This window comes from Pelodiscus sinensis, chromosome 26, assembly GCF_049634645.1.
Source record: "Pelodiscus sinensis isolate JC-2024 chromosome 26, ASM4963464v1, whole genome shotgun sequence".
In the NCBI taxonomy this organism is placed as follows: Eukaryota; Metazoa; Chordata; order Testudines; family Trionychidae; genus Pelodiscus; species Pelodiscus sinensis.
In genome coordinates, this window is record NC_134736.1 from 22,201,913 (window position 1) to 22,220,253 (window position 18,341).

Consider the following 18,341-nt stretch of genomic DNA (forward strand, 5'->3'; position numbering starts at 1 on the left):
CCCCGCCCCTTGCTCTGACGGGGATTCCCCTGGCCCTGCTGTCCGGCCGGGAGTGACGGGGCCGCCCAGAGACGCCGAGGGCGGGGCAGGGACTAGGAAGGGGGCGGGGCCGGGGCTCCACGAACCAATGAGAGCGCGGAGCCCAGTGACGCGACTGCGCGCTGCCCCCTGCTCCCCTCCGGCCGAGACACGGACCCGCCTCTCGGGCCCCTGGGGCGGGAGCGCGCGGACTCGCCGGGCTCGGGCCCCAGAACGTGTCACCTGCGGGGGGGGCGGGTCCTCGCCCTGGGCAGGCAGCTCCCGCCCCCCCCCCCCGGCTCTGTTTGCAGGACGCTGGGAACGGGCCGCAGGGGGCGGGTCACTGGGGATCCCTGTTCTGTTCCCTCCCCCTGGGGCACCCGCACTGGGCACGGGGCTGGGGGGGCCTTTGTCTGACCCGGCCTGGCCGCTCCTGTGCGGGACCCGTAAAGTCATTAATATCGGCAGCGCCAGGGACACTGAGGCTCCTTTAGAACGAGCCAGAGCAGCCTGAGCGTACGTCAGGATCGGGCCCCGGAAACATGGATTCCAGCTGGGATAAGTGTTTGGCCTGAGAATTGGGTGTCACTGGGCTTGGAGGGAGCAGATGCCAGCGAACCTCGATTTCACTGTCCACTCGCAAACTGAGGGGAAAATCTTTCCCTTCATAGTAACTGAAAGTTCCACACAGGCCCAGGAAGAGCCAGGCTGCTTGAGAATTTCTTATGGTTGAAGGACTTTCACTTAGTCTGTTTTGAGAGTCACATTGACAATTTGTGGTTTAATAATAAAGATTTTCCTCTTTGAATCTCAGTGTCTGTCACTGAATAGTAACTGTCTGAGCCCAGTACTGCCTGCCCCTCCCCCTAGCATTTCCCACTGCTGTGAAAATTGAACATGGTAAAACTGCAACTGGGAGCGTGTAACTAGATACACACAAATAATCAACTGTTACTTTACCTGTCAACATCACACATCAAACACAATGAATTTTTCACAAGCCTCATCCTCACTGCTTACACACACAGTTCTGGGAGCTGATCAGCCCAGCCTGGTGGATTCTGGGGTCCATGTGATGCCCCAGGGCTCCTCCACACCAGCACAAGGGCGGGTGCCAGGGCCACAACCATAGTGTGGGACGTTTCTCACAAAAGCCTCCAGGGCTGGGGTGTCTCCTGCTGGCTCTTCCCCTTCCAGGAAACAGCCTGAGTCAGCTCCAGGGAGGGGAACAGCCCGTTGCTGCTGGAGGCAGGTAGAGCCTGCGCTCAGGAAATTGAAACTGATGCTGTTCCCCAGACCAGAAGGAGCCCTGGCCACAGTGAGCCTGTACTAAGCCTGCAGGAGGAAGCATCTTGTTCTGTCTGCCTGGAGGATTTCACAGCCCCTGTCACTCTGGAGTGTGGGCACAATTTCTGCCAGGCCTGCATCAGCCAGTGCTGGGAGCGACCCGGCCCAGTCACCTCCTGCCTGCAGTCCAGGGATCCTGTGCAGCAGGGACCCCTCCGGCCAGTGAAGGAAGCAGGAGGGGACGAGCTGTGGGAGGAGCATCAGGAGGTGCTGAAACTGTTCTGTGAGAAGGATCAAGCCCCCATCTGCGTGATGTGTGACAGGTCCCAGAAGCACCGCATGCACACGGTGCTGTCCATAGCGGAGGCTGCCCAGGAGTACAAGGTAGGGAGCTGCTGCCCTGTCTGCTGGGGAATTATTCTGGGTTTTAGTCACTGGCTAATTTCCCTGACTCTTCCCTTGCCCCGTGCGACTCAACAGCTGGCTAAAGCCTGCCTGGCCTGGGACAGGCTGTAACCAAAGAAATCAAATGGGAGGTGGACGCAGTCAATGTCAGGCTGGCCTCTGGGAATGTGCTGCCTTCAGACTGGAGAAGGGGGGGTTACAAGTGGCTGGTGTTACAGATTTGATGACTAGAGATTGTTTTTATTACTTGTATTTGCATCACAGTCGCCCTCACAGACCCCATGTGAGATCCGGGCTTTATGCAAAACACAGCCAGGGACAGTCCGTGCCCTGAGCAGTTTATAGTCTAGAGATAGCCAAAAGGTGAAGAGGGGAACTGAGGCACAAAGCAGGGGAGTTAATCACCCAGTAGGTCAGTGGCTGAGCTCAGCACAGAATCCCAGTTTCTCCAGATGAAGTCCATGGTCCTAACCACTAGGCCATGCTGCCACCTCAACCACATCATGAAATGTGTCAGTTAGGTGGGAAAGGCACCTTGCTTGAGGCCCAGCAGGGACAGAAGGTTTCCCACTGAGATGCTGAACTCTTGCGCTGCTCCAGGAGGGGTTAAACTCAGATGCTGCAGCCAGCACTAGAGGAGGTCACTGAACTGGATGCAATGTGGGACCCCGAGTGCCTTGAGTCCACCCACAGCAGGACTCCAGGCAGCGCAGACTGTGCCAGGTACCACTGGGATCAGACTGGGATGGAGCAAAACTACCCCCAGGCTGGAGCTGCCCGGTGCCGGTCTGACCTGTGCCAGTGGGTACCTGGGCACGAACCAGCCAGCGAGGTTCCGTTAGTCCCACCAGTCAGCCTGTGGGAATCTCCCAGAATGCACTGCTGCCGGGAGCTGTACCAGGGACTGGGGCAAACCCCAACCATCCTGAACAGAAATCAGCCTGTTTAATTAGGGAGTCACTGACCCATCCCCCGAGCACAGGACATGCCCACGCCTGCCTGCTGGGCCCTCCCTCAACGCTTGGTCGGCCTCTGTGGGCCTGTCCCTGCCTCTGTCAGACCATCCCCGCCTACGTCATTCTGTGTGGAGGTGCCACCCCCTCCTGCTGCAGCCTCAGTCTCCTCCTGTCCCTTTCTCACCAGACAAAGCCACGGCCAGGGCTGAGTCCCCACCAGGCAGGGACAGAGCCCCACAGAACTGGGACTGCGCAGACAAATGGCCCCCAGGCCCTCAGATGGTGGGGAGGGGGGGAGACAAAGGGCAGCTTCCCTGGGGTCTGCTGATTAAATCACTGCTGCAGTGCGCTGGGTGGCTGTGAGGGCTGCCGGGGGCGGGAGGGGGGTGGGGGGGCAGGGAAGGGGACATGGTTCAGCGCGTTCCATGTGGTGCTGAGGGCTGACTGTCCCCATCCCTGCCCCTTCCGCCTGAGGCCCTGCCCCTCCAGGGAGTGTGGAGCCTCCCCCACTCCCTCCACTTCACCGAGCAGCAGCCCAGTGATGCTCTTGCTCCTCTGAGCCTCCCTGTAACGAACGGGCTTGCCCTGGTGCTTAGCCCAGCTCTGTCCTACCAGCGCAGTCCCCAGGCCTCAGGGCTGAGCTCCCAGCCCGTTTAAACCCTGGTGGCTCCTGGGATTGGCATCACTTAGGCTATGTCTGCACTGCAGGCTTCTTGCACAAGAAGATTTTTGCAGAAGGGATCTTCCGCAAAAACGTCTTGTGCAAGAACGCGTCCACCCTGCAAAAGTGCATCAGAAGAGTGATGCGCTTTTGCGCAAGAGAGCATCCAGACTGCACGGACACTCTCGCAAGAAAGCTCTGATTGCTATTCACAGCATAGCCTGTGCTTTTTTCCAGTAGCACTTTTTGCACAAAAAACCCTGTTGCCCATCCACACACACCTTTTTGCACAAGAACTCTTGCACAAAAAGGAGTTATTCCTCGTAGAAAGAGGAATACCTATGCCACAAAAAGCCCTCTGTTCTGCCGATCTGCTGCACATTTTCTTGCGCAAAAATGCTCTTGACGTTAGGACGCTCCACGCGCTTTTGTAAAAGCAGCAAATGCTGATCTGATAATCAGTTGACTAGTTGATTTCCACCCCCCATCAGACAGAGGCAGCAAAGGGGGGAAGAAAGGGTACTTGAAAGTGGCAGTGCCACACAGCTGAGCCTGGGATCAGCTGTGCAGCACTGCTGCTTTGAAACACCATGGCGGCGTTCAAAGGGGCAGCACTGCAAAGCTGATCCCAGCTTGGCATTTCAAAGGGGCAGTGCTGCACAGCTGATCCCAGCTTGGCATTTCAAAGGGGCAGTGCTGCACAGCTGATCCCAGCTTGGCATTTCAAAGGGGCAGTGTGTGGTGCAGTGTATGTGGAGCCTGGGGTCAGCTGAAGACTTCCCAGCTGATCCCGGCTCCTCATGACATTTCAAAGCAGCAGGGCAGCATGGAGCCCAGGGTCAGCGGGGGACTCTGACTCCCACTGGGAATTCTTGTGCATTTCAAAGCTGGTACCCACATGCAGCCCGGAGTCAGCGGGACTTCCCGCTGGCCCTGGGCTGCATGCGGAATTCTGCATTCCTCCTTTGAAATGTACAAGGAGGAATAGGGACGTGTATATCAACTAGTCAAGTAGTCAATGGAAATTCCATCGACTACTTGACTAGTCAATTAATCGCTAGTTAACATCCTCAGTTTCGCCATGATCTTGGGTTGCTGGATTAGATTCATATCTGCACAGGCCCATAGCTTCCATGTCAGGGGATGAGTTCATATCCAGCCTTTGTGGCTTTCCCATAAATCCTCCTCCAGTTACCTGAATGTCCCGGGGAAGGGCTGTCTGCTGGGTCTGCTCATTTCCAGCTAATGGGTTTGCTTCTGTCCTCTCCCTGGGTATCTGTGTCAGTGTGGGGCCAAGCAGTGTTCCCAGTACACTGAGTGCTTGGGCGGCAGCTCAGGAGAGTTTCAGATGCTCCCCAGCTAATTGGCAGAATGTCAACAGCTAGGTGTTTCAGCTGGTGGTGCATATTTACACTTGCCTCAGTGCACATAGAAAAAATATTCCACACATTGATGAAGAAGTTTAAAGAGAATCTGGGTGTTAAGTCCTGCCCCCTACTGCTCTGGATGTGAATTCCCAGAGCCCATGGATAACAAAAGATGCTGCCCATGACAGACACGGGGGTCTCCCTTTCAGAGGGACACAGGGGCCAAAGGGAAAACTGAGGGTTTTCCAAGAAGTTCTCTTTGCTGCACACTCAGATCCCCACAAAAGGGCCCCGGGCTCCATCCATGCCCCTGACCAGCCCTTTCCCCATTTTCATAAAGAAACAGACACAAGCTGAGCGGCAGAAGATTGTGGCCGAGTTTCAGCAGCTGCGACAGTTCCTGGAGGAACAAGAGCGACTCCTGCTGGCCCGGCTGGAGCAGTTGGATGAGGAAACCGGGAGGCTCCAGACTGACACTGTCGGGAAACTCTCCGCACAGATTTCCCATCTCAGCGAGCAGATCGGTGAGCTGGAGGGGACGTGTCAGAAGCCAGCAAGTGAATTCGTTCAGGTGAGACTGAGGGAAAAACGTCCCAGCTCCCCACACAGGGAAGGGAGGCTCCTGAATCACAAGCGCTGGGGTCCAGCTGTCAGATCTGGGTGTAACTCGGCGGGCGCATTGCTGCCATGCGAGTGACTGTTGTGCTTTGCAGAGTCACAGGCACAGAGCTACTAGAGATGGCAAAGCCTCATTCGCTCAAGGGATCCATGTTCCTGGGGCCAGGGCAGGGACCCTTGTTCCCATGTTTGCAAAATTCTTTCACTGAGTCCCTTGTGTGTGCCCAATGGGACTGAGATTCTTTTCTCTCTCTCCTCCAGGACGTGAGAAGCACCCTGAGCAGGTAGGTGTCTCTCGCTTCCCTCACACTGCACAGCGCAGGGAAAGGGCTTGGAGCTGATGTTGGCATCAGATCTCCCCAGGGCCCTGCAGCCGGATGTGAGGGGAAGGTCACAGGCTGGGCACAAATCTCTGATCAGCGTCAGCCTGCGGCTCTCCCCTGGCCCAGCAGACTCTGGAATTCCCCATTCAGGGCACAGTCTGAGCTCAAGTGTCTCCTGGAGCTGTCACCGCCCTGGGGACTGGCTGCCTCAGGGCTGTGGGGTGGGACATGGGCCTGTCACTGCCGGACACTGGGCACATTCAGCCCAGGGCAGCAGGGACCCAGAGTCTGTCCCACCCAAGGGCTGTTTGGAGACCTGTGGGAATGGGCTGGGGAGGGGGGAGCTGGTGTCTCAGTCGAGTCCCTAGTGGGCAGATTCCTACAGCCCTTCCCCTGGGAACCTCCTGCCCCTCAGTGCCTGGGGGCCAAGGGGTGAGTTGGCCATGGAGACTCAATTCCCCTTTTGTGCCCCAGCTGGTCTCCCCAGGCCAGAGCTGCAGACTGTTCATGGGACCTTTGAGGGGACGTTGCAGGGCCAAGGGCTGCGCTGCCCCTGCTCTCGGGCTGGGAGAACTGGAGGATTCGAACTCCAGGCCCAACAGAGCAGCGACTCACTGGCCAGAGCTGGAGAACTGAGTCACTCGGTGCAGTGTCCCCATGTGACGTTGTCTCTCCCCAGGTGTGAGACGGGGTCGTTCCAGACGCCAGAGGAGATTTCTCCTGAACTGGGCGAGCGAGTCAGGGGTTTCACCCAGCAAACGAATGCACTGTCGGAGATGCTGGGCGTGTTCACAGGTACCGAGAAGGGACGGGGGAGGGGAGAATGAGTGACGTGTCTGAGGCCATGGAAAGAGACCGATGCTGGTCATTTGGCTCCTCGTTAGATGAAGTTTCTGTTTAATTGTGAGGTGAAAATGGCCCCACTTGCCGTACCAGACACTCAGGTTGATAAATTGAATTTTATTTGTTCCAAAAGCCGCTTTGTAATTACAGTGACGTCAGAGCATGAAATGGCCGAAAAAGACAGAAACACGGCCAGCTCCGTGCTGCTCTCTGCAGAGACGCTGAGTACACAGACCCCATGGCTCACAGGTAGAGCCAAGAGTTCGCAAACTCTGAACCTCCTGCTCGTGTCAAAGGGACCCAACTGGATGAAGTTACTTAGAGGCCAAAGTCTTGGCAGGATCTGGGCCTAGGCTGTGACAAATGTCAGGAAGTGAATGAGCCAAACCCAGTGGAGTCTGTAGTGGGGGAAGGGATGTTGAGGAGAAAGCGAATCTCTTCACAGATTGTCCTGGGCTGGCTGCGAGGCTGCAGGGACGTTGGTTCCTTTGCTGGGAGAGGCCTGAGTGAGAGAGGAAGTAGGAGGATTCAGCCCTTTTTATATTAAATACCTGAGGGTGCATCTACATAACTTATGTTAATTGAGTAGCTGAAGTTGATGTAGCTTAACTTGGCTGTTGCCAGCAGACAGAGGAGGGAAGAGCATTCTCCATCCTACTTCCCTTACTCCTCATGAAATGAGGGCTACGAGCACTGACACAAGCACCCCTCAGTTTGATTAGCTGTCTTCACTCAACTGCTAATTCAAACCCTGGGAGATCAACAGGTGCAGCCTCCATCTTCTTTGCAGTATAGACATACCCAAGTGTGTCTCTGCTACAATGAAAACCCAAGTGTGTGTGTTAGGATTGGGGATGTCATGGGCAATATGGACTCCTGAAGTCTCACCTCTCTTCTCTTGTCCCCCACCAGACATGCTGCTGTCTGCACTGGAGGGATCAGGAGGAAAGTCCCTGAGGATATGTCTACACTACCACCCTTGTTCGAACTAGGGTGGTTAATGTAGGCAACCGGAGTTGCAAATGAAGCCCGGGATTTGAATTTCCCGGGCTTCATTTGCATGTTACCGGGCGCCGCCATTTTTAAATGTCTGCTAGTGCGGACTCCGTGCCCGCGGCTACACATGGCACGGACTAGGTAGTTCGGACTAGGCTTCCTATTCTGAACTACCTGTACACCTACAGGTACCTGTATACCTACCTGTACACCTACAGGTAGTTTGGAATAGGAAGCCTAATCCAAACTACCTAGTTCGTGCCGCGTGTAGCTGCGGGCATGGAGTCCGAACTAGCAGACATTTAAAAATGGCGGCGCCCGGCAACATGCAAATGAAGCCCAGGAAATTCAAATCCCGGGCTTCATTTGCAACTCCGGTTGCCTACATTAACCACCCTAGTTCAAACTAAGGTGGTAGTGTAGACATACCCTGGGAGCTTTCAGACAGGGTGAGGTTTAACGTGGAGACTGAAAACACCTTCCTGAGCTTGTAGCTCAAGTCACCAACCAAACCCCCAGCGACCACGACAGGCAGAGCCCCAAACCTGCCCAATGAGCGGTGAGGCGCCCCAGGGGACTGGATCAGAAGGACGAGGGGCCGTGTCCTGCCCCTTAAGCAATGGGATGGTCAGACCCCCCACTTCTCACTATGGGCACAGTTTGCAGGCAGGTGGCTTTGCAGGCAGGGGCTGCGCTTTGTGTCGGGGCAGCTGATTAGCGCAGCCCCCCCCATGTGGGACACCAGCCTCTGCCCTGTGCTGGCCCCTCCCAGTGACCCCACCTCAGATCCCCTTCCCCAGAACCCTGCCCCCGGCCAGGGCAGAAGCCAGAGCTGGGCTCCCCCCATTGAGCCCGGCTGCCCTAAAGAGCCCTGGGCCCTACACTGCCCTGGGGGCGACTAATGCCCAGGCCCTGCTCTCTGGGGTGAGGCGGCTCTTCCCCCGCGCTGCCCCCTCCCCTCTGTGCCCTGGGCGGGGGGTGGAGGCTGCAGCAGGGGAGGGAGTTTCCCTCTGGGGGTTAAAGCTAGAATCTGCCTCCTCTGCCCCTCCCCCCCCCCCCCCACTGAACCCTCCTGCCCTCGGCCTGAAATTTCTGAAATTTGGCCCACCTACATGGAATGAAATGAGGAATGCAGGTCATCAAAGAGAGCGCATCTGCTCTTCCGACAAAAGCATCAGAAGAGCAGACCTGTTTCCTGGATGCAGTGGAGATTTTCCGGGATAGAAAAACTCCATAGTCTAGACATAGCCTGGGGACCCAGGTCAGATACAGCTCCCTGAGGCCCAGGTCTGTCCCAGCCACAACAGGGCTGCTGGGAGGGTGAGAAATGGCCCCAGCCGCCCCCAGGGCTGAGCTCTGCCCCTCACGCCATGATTCTCTCTCCCCAGCGATTGTGACTCTGGATCCAGACACAGCTCATCCCGACCTCGTCCTGTCTAAGGATCGGAAACGTGTGAGATGGGAACATGCACGGCAGCGACTGCCCGACAACCTGGAGAGATTTGACTCTGTGTACTGTGTGCTGGGCTGTGAGGGATTCACCTCCGGGAGACATTGCTGGGAGGTGGAGGTGGGGGATGGGAAAGATTGGGCTGTGGGGGTGGCCAGAGAGTCTGTGAGCAGGAAGGGACGGATCAGCCGTAGCCCTGAAGAGGGGATCTGGGCTGTACAGTGGTGGGGGGGTTTCTTCCAGGCTCTCACTGACCCTGAGGTGACCCCACTGGAACTGAGCCCCCCCCACAGGATCCAGGTTTATCTGGACTGTGACCAGGGGCAGGTGACATTTATCGATGCTGATGCTGAGGCCCCGATCTTCACTTTCCCACCGGGCTCCCTCCCTGGGGAGAGAATCCGACCCTGGTTCTGTGTGGGGTTTAAATCCCAGCTCCGACCGTCCCTGAGATCAGCCTCTCTAGGCCTCACACAGCCCAGTCTCTAGAACCATGGAGTCCCATCTGCCTAGCCCCTGCTCCTCATCTCTATGACGTCTGGAAGCTGCTCCCCTCCATCCCTGCAAGAGAAGACCCCCTCAGGCTCCAGGAGGAGCAGAGGAGCAAAGGTGGGGGCTGGGCAGGGGCAGAACTAACAGCCAGGCAGGGGACAGGCAGAGGTTGTAACAAGATGATTTTTCAGTAGCCGTACTGGAAAGCCTGTAGCTATTTGGTAGGCCTAGACTACCGCCTTCTTCTGCAGCCAGACTGAAGAGCAGCAGCCATTAGTTGTAAAGCCAGGAGCCACATGCTCACATTCTGTCTAAAAGTTATGCTATTATCAATAGTTGTGGTTGTGGAATCCTCATTCTATGATTCTTGTGCTCCCTTTCCTATTGTTTGTCTGTGTGGTATCTGTCTGGTTTGGATCTGTTTCTTTCTGCTGTATAGTTAATTTTGCTAGGTGAAAATCAACCAAGGTGGTGGAGTGTGATTGGTTAGGCAATTCTGTTACCGTATGTTATTATTGGTTAGTAAAATTATACTAAAATAATTGGTTAAGGTAAGCAGGATTCAGATTTCACTATATAAACTGGGGTCCAAGAAGGAGACAAGCAAGCAAAAGTAATAGAAGCAAAAGGACAGAAGAAGAAAGGGGTAAAGCAAGAAAAGCAAAAGGGAAACAAGAACAGAAAGGAACACCAAGAAGAAGGGGGAAGACCTGGAAGACGAACTCCCCTCCAAGACATGGCATCTAAGATGCGGTGGGCAAACATTTTTTGCCTCGGGCCACATCTGAAGGGCTGGGGCCTCAAGCAGAAGGGTCAGGATACTTCCCTGCTTCCCCATCCACAGACTATGATTGGTCTGGGGATGGGGGAGAGCATAAAGTCTTTGCCCTCCCCCCGCCTGAGGTTCCCCTAGGCACCCATTTCCCTGAGTGGGAGGAGACTTCACGCACGCCCCCTTCTGCCCTCAGGCCAATCAGGGCTTGGGGGTAGGGGAGCATGCAAAGACTCCTCCCATCCTGCCAGGAGCACGTGGTGCTTCTAAGCGCTGCACGCTCCTGACATGGGGAGGAAATTTCATGTGCTTCCCTCATCCCCAAGTCCTGATTGGCCTGGGGGCAGGGGAGCAGCAGGGCCTCTGTGGGCCAAATCAACCCACTTGGTGGGCTGTATCTGGCCCACAGGAGCCCTTTGGCCCACACCTGACCTAAGACCAGAACTGCCAGGATTCTGCTGCACAACCGCAACATGTAGCAGCTAAGATCCAGAGCGACTGACCTTGCCTGGCCAACAGGGGAAGTCTGCCTGCCTGTACCAGGAATGGTGAGCATGACACTGTACTCTGCTTGCTTGAGAATTGTCAATAAATAGAGGATAAGGATATTACTCTGTAAGGCTCTTTCAGTGGTAAAAGATTCTGCAAATCCGCAGGAAGTTCCACCCATCACCCTGAGTGAGGGTGGGTGTGTAAATAAACAGGGTTGCACCTTTATCACATTATTGGATTTTAAGGGGCGCAGCCAGATCACTGCTGCGCCCACAGTGGGGTATTTGCCCCAAAGTCTGTACAAAGGGGGCCATGTGAGGTGTCAAATAAAAGCTTCTGTTCTGATTCTATGTGTGCTCTTCATGTGCTTATATGATCTCTGTATGCGGAGTTATGAATATGCTCTCTGTGCTGGTATTGGGCCTGGATTGCCTGTCATGAGGAAGGAATGACCAATGAATGATGATGCTAACTAGCACAACCGTAAGCACAATGGCTCTCAAGATGCCCAATACACACCTGAGGAATGCATCTGGGAACGTGCAAACCAGCCAGGGCATAATGGATGCCAGTATGTGAAACAGACAGCTGGCAGTATGTGTTGTAGATATAGATCTTGTTGTTATAGTAACTGAGTTAGGTCACTGGGGTCAGCCCAGCTGGTTTGGGCTTGTTCTAGTTAGTTCTGTGCTATGCAATAAAATGGACACTCGCAACTACTCAAGCTCTCTGTATTTCCACTGATCTTAGTTTCAGTTTGCAGAGTGTAGCCGTCAGTTCTTACCCCCACCTTCCAGAACAGCCAAAAAAATGTTTGTTTTCTTACATGGACTTCTACTTTTTTGTTGCTGAAGGCAGCACAGGTATCCCACCCTTGTTGCCACTTGTTACGTTGTGTGGAGTTTCACAAAATAGGAAGAAATCAGTGGAAATACAGAGAACTTGAGTAGTTGCTAGTGTTAGTAGTTGCCTATGGAAATACAGCTCACAAGTGGCCCTTTCAAGAAAGGTGCCTCAGACAGCTGCAGAGACATCTCTGCAGCTGCCAAGGGCTCTTCTCTGACAGGGCCACTAGTGACTCACTGTGATGGGGGCTGGCTAGTGCAGCTGGTTTGAGGTTTGGTCAAGGTGGCTGGCGGTCGACATGGCGCACTGAGACCCAGGGGAAACAAGCAGCCAGAATCTCTTGCTGCCAGCATCTTACCACCCAGCTTCTGCCCAGTCAGCAGCAGCCACAGCCCCTTTCGGCCACTGGGTCAGCGCAGGAAGGGAGGCAGGAATGGGGCCTCGCCATTCCGCTCACAGCGCACTACATCATATCCTGCACGTGCAGGCTGCCTGCACACAGCATCCCAGCCTGCACATGCTAGCAGCCGGCCACTGAACACAGGGAGTGGGTCCGGCAGCAGCGAGGGCTTCATGTGCGGTGGCAGCTCACATTTTCCTAGGTCCTCCCGGGACACAGAAGAGGCCTCCCCTGGCCACCCATGGAACTACTGGTTCAGGAAAAGGCTGATTGGGGAGGAGTGTTGGGAAGAAGGAAACCACAAGCCTGGAGCAGGTGCAGAGGCTTTTGTGACTGGCACTGGCAAGGCAGGGCTCTGACTGCAATTGCTGGGACAGGAGAGACAGCACCACACACCCTTGTGATTCACTGGGGGTATCAGCACCTAGAGAGCCTGAGGGTACAACCTCTGCAGCTCCTGCAGCCATGGAGAGTGAGGGTCTGTGGGCATCAGGTGCTTCTCACTTGTGGTTTCCTTCTTTCCAACACTCCTCTCCAATCAGCCTTTTTCTGAACCAGCAGTTCCATGGGTGGACAGGGGAGGCCTCTTCTGTGTCCTAGAAACACATAGGAAAATGTGGTAAAAGGGTATCAGAAGGCACCACTGGGAGCTGAACCCAGGATCTCCTGTTTACTACACAGATGATTTAGCCAACTGAGCCATGGTGCCCTCTGCAGGTAGATTGGTGAAACTGTTCTATTCTATGGTCCCAGACAACACCTTTGACTCCCATTCCCCTCCAGCCCTGGCAGTGTCTGGCTCCCTGGGCATAGAAAGCTACAGCTCAGTGGGCAGAGGCTCTAACATGCACATCTCCCCCAGCTGCTGGGGCTGTAGTTGCATTTGAGGTTTGGCATAGTTTGGGGGAGGGAGAAGTGCAGTAAACATTGGTCATCGGGCTTGTAAATCCCTTGGTCCTAGGGTTTGGGTTGGAGTCCCCAGGAAGGAACCTGGCGTTCTTCAATTTGCTCCCTTCCTGAGGGCACAGAATTAAGGAGAGAGAATTTCTTAACCCCACAGCAAACTGAGTTAGCCAGGGAGTTAGCAACAAAATTTCTGTCAACATTTAAGTAGAGTCAAGGAAATCCTCAGGGGTGTTTCTATGTGTTTGTAGACCAAGGTTCATTCAAGTGGTTTGTTTTTTTGTAGACCTGCACCGACCACACCCCTAGAGACTCTAGAACAAAGAAGACACATGAGAAGAACCCAACTTTCTTCCTTTTGCTGTGACATGGATGGATCTAGCTCAGGTTTCACTCAAGAGGTCTGTCTGCATGTTAAGTACCTGTGACAGCCCCTGTGCTGCTCTGCCCCTCATCAGCAATGCCATATACTTGGGGGAGCATTTGCCCCAAGACTTGTAGAAGGGACAACCTGGACAAGCCAGTGTTAGGCACCCTACAATAGCTCATCTGGCAGAGCGGAGGACTGTAGTGTGTGATTGGCAAGTGATCTTTAGGTTGCTGGTTCAACTCTGGCTCGAAGGAATGATTCTTTTCCCTCCAGCCTGGCCTAGCAGAAGGCAACCAATGTGGTTGCCTTGGGTCCATGTCTTCAGAGCCTTCCACTGAAATTGACAGAAAGCTTGCAGCCACTCACATTTCTTGGACTGTGCAGGTTCTGTCCACACACAAAAGTTCTTTTGGAACAATGGCCGTTATTCCACAATAACAATGCAAGAGTCTACACAGCAATTCCGTTATTTTGAAATAATTCTGAAGTAACAGACGGCTTATTCCAACTACTGCAAATCTCATTCTACGAAAAATAACACCTATTCCAAATTAGCTATTTCAAAATAAGGCCTGTGTAGCTGTGCCACTGCTGCTAGTTTGAACTAGTCCCTCCCCAGGGCCATTCTAAGTTATTTTTCCTGGGGCTCTAAATCGAGATAGCTCATCTACACTGGGGAGCCTGCCTCAGACTATTCTGAGGTTTCCCTGCAGTGTAGCGGTGTTATTTCGAAATAAGCTATTTTAGAATAACTATTCAAGAAAAGCTTATTCCAGAATAAATGGTCAGTGTAGTCGTAGCCAGAGAGATGAAGCAGCAGGAGGGAAGCCAGAAGTGCAGAGGCCAGCCTGAGAGCTGAATACCTCAGGTGCCCCACACACAGTCCGCTCTATGGGTCCCATGGTGTAAGGGGCAGCACACAGAACTTTGAATCCTACAATCTGAGTTCAAATTTCAGTGGGTCCTGCTGGTGGGGGGCTTGTTGTTATGAAGTTTTTCACACTGCATGACTATGTCTATGCTGCATGCTTTTTGCACAAGAACCGCTGTTCGTGTGCAAAAACTTGTGGAGTGTTTACCCTGCATGTGCATTCTTGTGCAAGAAAATATAGAGTAAACCATTGGAAAAGAAGGCTTCTTGTGTAAAAGTTATTCCTCTCCCCATAATGAACAAGCCCTTTTGCACAAGAAGGCCAGGCAGTATGGACAGGCAACAGGGATTTCTTACACTAGAAACCCCGATGGCTAAAATGGACTTGAGAGGTTTCTTGCCCAAGAGAGCATCCACACTGCCATGGACGCTCTTTATAAGGAGATATACCACCTCTGGAGAGGACCTTGAGGGATCATCTAGTCCAACGCCCTGCACTCATGGCAGGGTTAATGACCATTCTTGACAGATTTGCCACATATGCCTCAATGGCTCCCTCAAGGGCTGAGCTCACAACCCTGGGTTTAGGAAGCTAATGGTCAAACCACTCAGCTCTCCCTCCCTCTTGGGGGAAAGTATATGGCCGTGTGGACTTGCTCTTGCACAAGAACTCTTGCCCAAAACAGTTCTCATGCAAGAAGCCTGCAGTGTAAATGGAGCCTAAAGTTTTTCATATTTTTTTAAAAAATAAGTCAAACAGTTGTTCAATGTGCCCCAGGCCTGGAATTGTGCTGCAGCCACCTCTCTCGCTACAGTCGCTGGCTCCGTGTGCACGGGCCTTCTGTCTGGGTGCTGCCGGGGGGTGAGAGTTGGCGGGTACCGATGGATAACAGGTGCCAAGGCGCATACAGAGAAGCCAGTGCCTGCATCTCTGAAAGTGACCTCACTGTGCACACCTCAGCTTTTAGGAAACACTCTCCCCATCTGCGCCTAACACCAGTGTCAGTGTCTGCTCCTAAGGGGTCCTGTCTGGGGGAAAATGGCAATTCCAGGGGACACTTGCCCAGTGTTCAAACATCTCTCAGATGCCATGTCGAAAAGGAAGCCAAGGAGAGTTTGCATCTGCTGGGGAATATCACAACTGCCACCCTAAACAGAACTTGAACCCACAATCCCTGGCTTAGAAAGCCAATGCCTTGACCATTAGGCCACTGGGGCACTCCTTTGACAGTAAAGAGTCAGAAATTCCCTCTTCCAAATGCACATTCCTCAGCTTTTAGGTACCAGTTTTGAGCCCTTAGAAGGAGCCAGAAACACAGAAAGGGCTGATCCCACCCCTGAAAATCAGTTCTCAGGAGGCACCTCCAGCTGCCCCCAGAGTGTGGGTCACCCCACACTAGCCATGGGCGAAACTCAACACCCAGACATCTCGTCTCCCTCCTGAAGCCAGAGGCTTGTCTCCCATAGCTGCAACCTCAGCACTCCGGCACTCACGCCGCTCCTGGGGAAGGGAGCAGGTCCCACAGGGGATGGGGTTGGGTGGGGAATGGCCGGTTGTTACTGAAGGGGGAGGATAAAATGCAGCCACATTGCTGAGGGCAGGGAAAGCAGCTGGGGCTGACCTGGTGGTGCCATGGGACATCCCTGGGGGAGCTCTGCAATGTGACCCTGGCTCCCAAGGCAGCAAGTGCAGAATCCCCCTTGGCGAGCGTGAGAGGCTGCGACTGCCCTGGTCTGAATCCGGATAAGGGGTGCAAGTGCCCCCCTGCTGGAGTGTCAGAGCCCCTGTCAATTGGCTCTGTTTGTCCCCTCCCCCACGAGGCAGGGCAGGGCCCACCCTCCCACCACTGAGTTACAGGCACGTCTCACACACCCAGAGCACTGGGATGATCATGGAGCAGGACTCAGTGGTCAGTGTATGGTACCTAGGGACTTAGAGTGGGATTCAGAACCTTGCCTTGCTGGTGCCAGTCACAGAAGCCTCTGCACCCGCTCCAGGCTTCTGGTTTCCTTCTCCCTAAGGAGCCTCCCCAATCAGCCTTTTCCTGAACCAGCAGGGCCAGAGGAGGCACAGGAAAATGTGAGCAAAGGGCCACAGCAAGGCACTACTGGGAGTTGAACCCAGGATCTCTTGTCTATGCAGGAAAGAAGGGGCTGGGGGGTTAGAGGCAGGGTCTGACTGGGAGACACTCACAGCAGCCAAGCACATTTCTCAGGCAGCTCCTTCCCTGCGCAGGCAGTACAGGTCACACGCCTGGGTGAATAAGAGCAATGTAGACATAGCCCTTGAGTTGACTATCCAGGACAGATGTTCAGAAGCAAAAAATGAAACAGGCTAGTATTTTGAAGAGAACAGACCAAAGTCCTTCTGGGAAAGGCTCCAACATGCACAGACTCTGTGCTGGGTCAGCCTGCTGGGAGGAGGTTCTATCCACAGCCTCTCCTCCCCTCTCAGTCACATCCTGCACCTGAGGCTGAAAGAGACTTGGGCTGCAGGCTGGTCCTGCCCAGCTACCTTCCCCAATAGGAGGAGAAAATGCTTATAGAAGAGCTCACACATTGACCCCAATACACAGGCCTGAACTTACTGTGAAAGGGTCACTAGCCAAATGAGCATCAATACTTGACTGACAATGCACCTCAAATAGCATCAATTCACAGCTGAAGAGTTTGATGTGTAACTTCAGACCAGCATGTAAGGCATGGCTACTTGCCTAAAAGGACTGAGTCATGCATGGACAGATGACTTGCTTCTGTGACAAACTCAATTTTCAGAGTTACATTCATACAGTGAGAACAATGGAATTATCTCCCCGTGGTCAAGGGTATAAAGAGATCCCTGGGGGTTCCTCCATCTTCATTCCAGCTCATCACTTCAGGAACATCTTTGCTATGAATTGAGCCCAGAAGGACTGGTGACCCACCCTAACAAAGGGATGTGCTCCAGCGAGATTTAAAATAGTCTTTTTTCATCATTGCTACAACCCCGCACCAGGAACAGTGCAATTAGTGTATTCAATTTGTTTCCTTTAACAATTTTACTCTCAATATTTTCTCTTTTGTTATTAATACATGTTTGCTTTTAGATTCTAAAGGACTAGCACAGCGTGCTCTTTCAGGCAGGATCTAAAGCATAAATTGACCTGAAAATATGGCAGATTCTTTGGGATCATAAGAACTTATTTGGAGTTGATGCAATTGATTTTTATAGCCTTCATATGTATAAGGTGTGGTACCAGTCATGGCACAAGAGAAGCTGAAGGATTGCTCTTCAGTGTAGATTCTCCTGTCTAATAAGTTCTGAACTCTCACTGAAGGTTTTCACACATTCAGGTCAGTTACGCACATTGTTCCATTGAATTTTTGCCAGGGCCTGAGCCTGAGCTACAGTGGCATCATAGACACTGAGTTCTTTGGCAAATGAAGGGTTTCTCTCCAGTGTGGATTCTCCAATGTCTAACAAGGACAGACTTCTCCCTGAAGCATTTCCCAGTTAGAGCAGTTGAAGGGTTTCTCTCATGTGTGGGTCCTCCTATGTTTACCAAGGTCTGAACTTATACTGAAACTTTTCCCACAGTCAGAGCAAGTAAAGGGTTTCTCTCCTGTATGGGTCCTCCTATGATTACCAAGATTTGAACTTGTACTGAAGCTTTTCCCACAGTCAGAACAGGTAAAAGGTTTCTCCCCTGTGTGGGTCCTCCTGTGTTTACCAAGGTCTGAACTTATACTGAAACTTTTCCCACAGTCAGAGCAAGTAAAGGGTTTCTCTCCTGTATGGGTCCTCCTGTGACTACCAAGATTTGAACTTGTACGGAAGCTTTTTCCACAGTCAGAGCAATTGAAAGGTTTTTCTCCTGTGTGGATCCTCCTATGGGTAACAAGTTGTGAGTTGCTACTGAAGATTTTCCCACAGTCAAAGCAACTGAAAGGTATCTCTCCTGTGTGGGCTCTTCGATGTTCAATAAGAGTTTCATAGTCACAACAAGTGCAGGGTGACTGCTGATTGGGGATTTTCTGTTGAACAGTTTCTGTGCTTTTTTTCTCCCCTCTGCTCCTATGACTGGATTTACCCTGTCCCTCTCCTTGATGGTTTCTGTGCTGACTCTCGCAGGTCTCTCCCTGCTCACATATCTGGGGAACATGCCTTTCAGGTCTTCCCAGTAACATCCCACATGGAGCCACTTGCTCCAGTCCTTCCTTCTGAAGACTCTTCTCATGGTTTTCAGTCAGCATCCCATCACCTGTTGGGATAGAGAAATAATCCAGACAGG

The 18,341-nt window shown here is 53.2% G+C and overlaps 2 protein-coding genes across 3 annotated transcripts in view; one reads left to right on the plus strand and one right to left on the minus strand.

The window, feature by feature from the left end:
* The window catches only part of LOC102454544 (zinc finger protein RFP-like), a 35,396-nt gene that overhangs the window by 5,196 nt on the left and 11,859 nt on the right, over positions 1–18,341 (minus strand). Inside the window, exon 10 of one of the 2 annotated variants that reach the window (XM_075909472.1) lies at positions 16,265–18,311. In XM_075909472.1, coding sequence (XP_075765587.1) covers positions 17,587–18,311 — 725 coding nt within the window. In that variant the 3' untranslated portion in view covers positions 16,265–17,586. Of the gene's footprint in view, positions 1–16,264; positions 18,312–18,341 lie in introns of those variants that run through there. The other variant, XM_075909473.1, reaches the window with a different exon arrangement.
* Positions 1,216–9,483, plus strand: LOC142820491 (zinc finger protein RFP-like). The gene is made up of 6 exons (XM_075909497.1): positions 1,216–1,689; positions 5,035–5,265; positions 5,574–5,596; positions 6,315–6,430; positions 6,629–6,727; positions 8,863–9,483. Exons 1-6 carry the CDS (start codon positions 1,618–1,620, stop codon positions 9,411–9,413), a joined length of 1,092 nt encoding a protein of 363 aa, XP_075765612.1. The 5' UTR covers positions 1,216–1,617; the 3' UTR covers positions 9,414–9,483.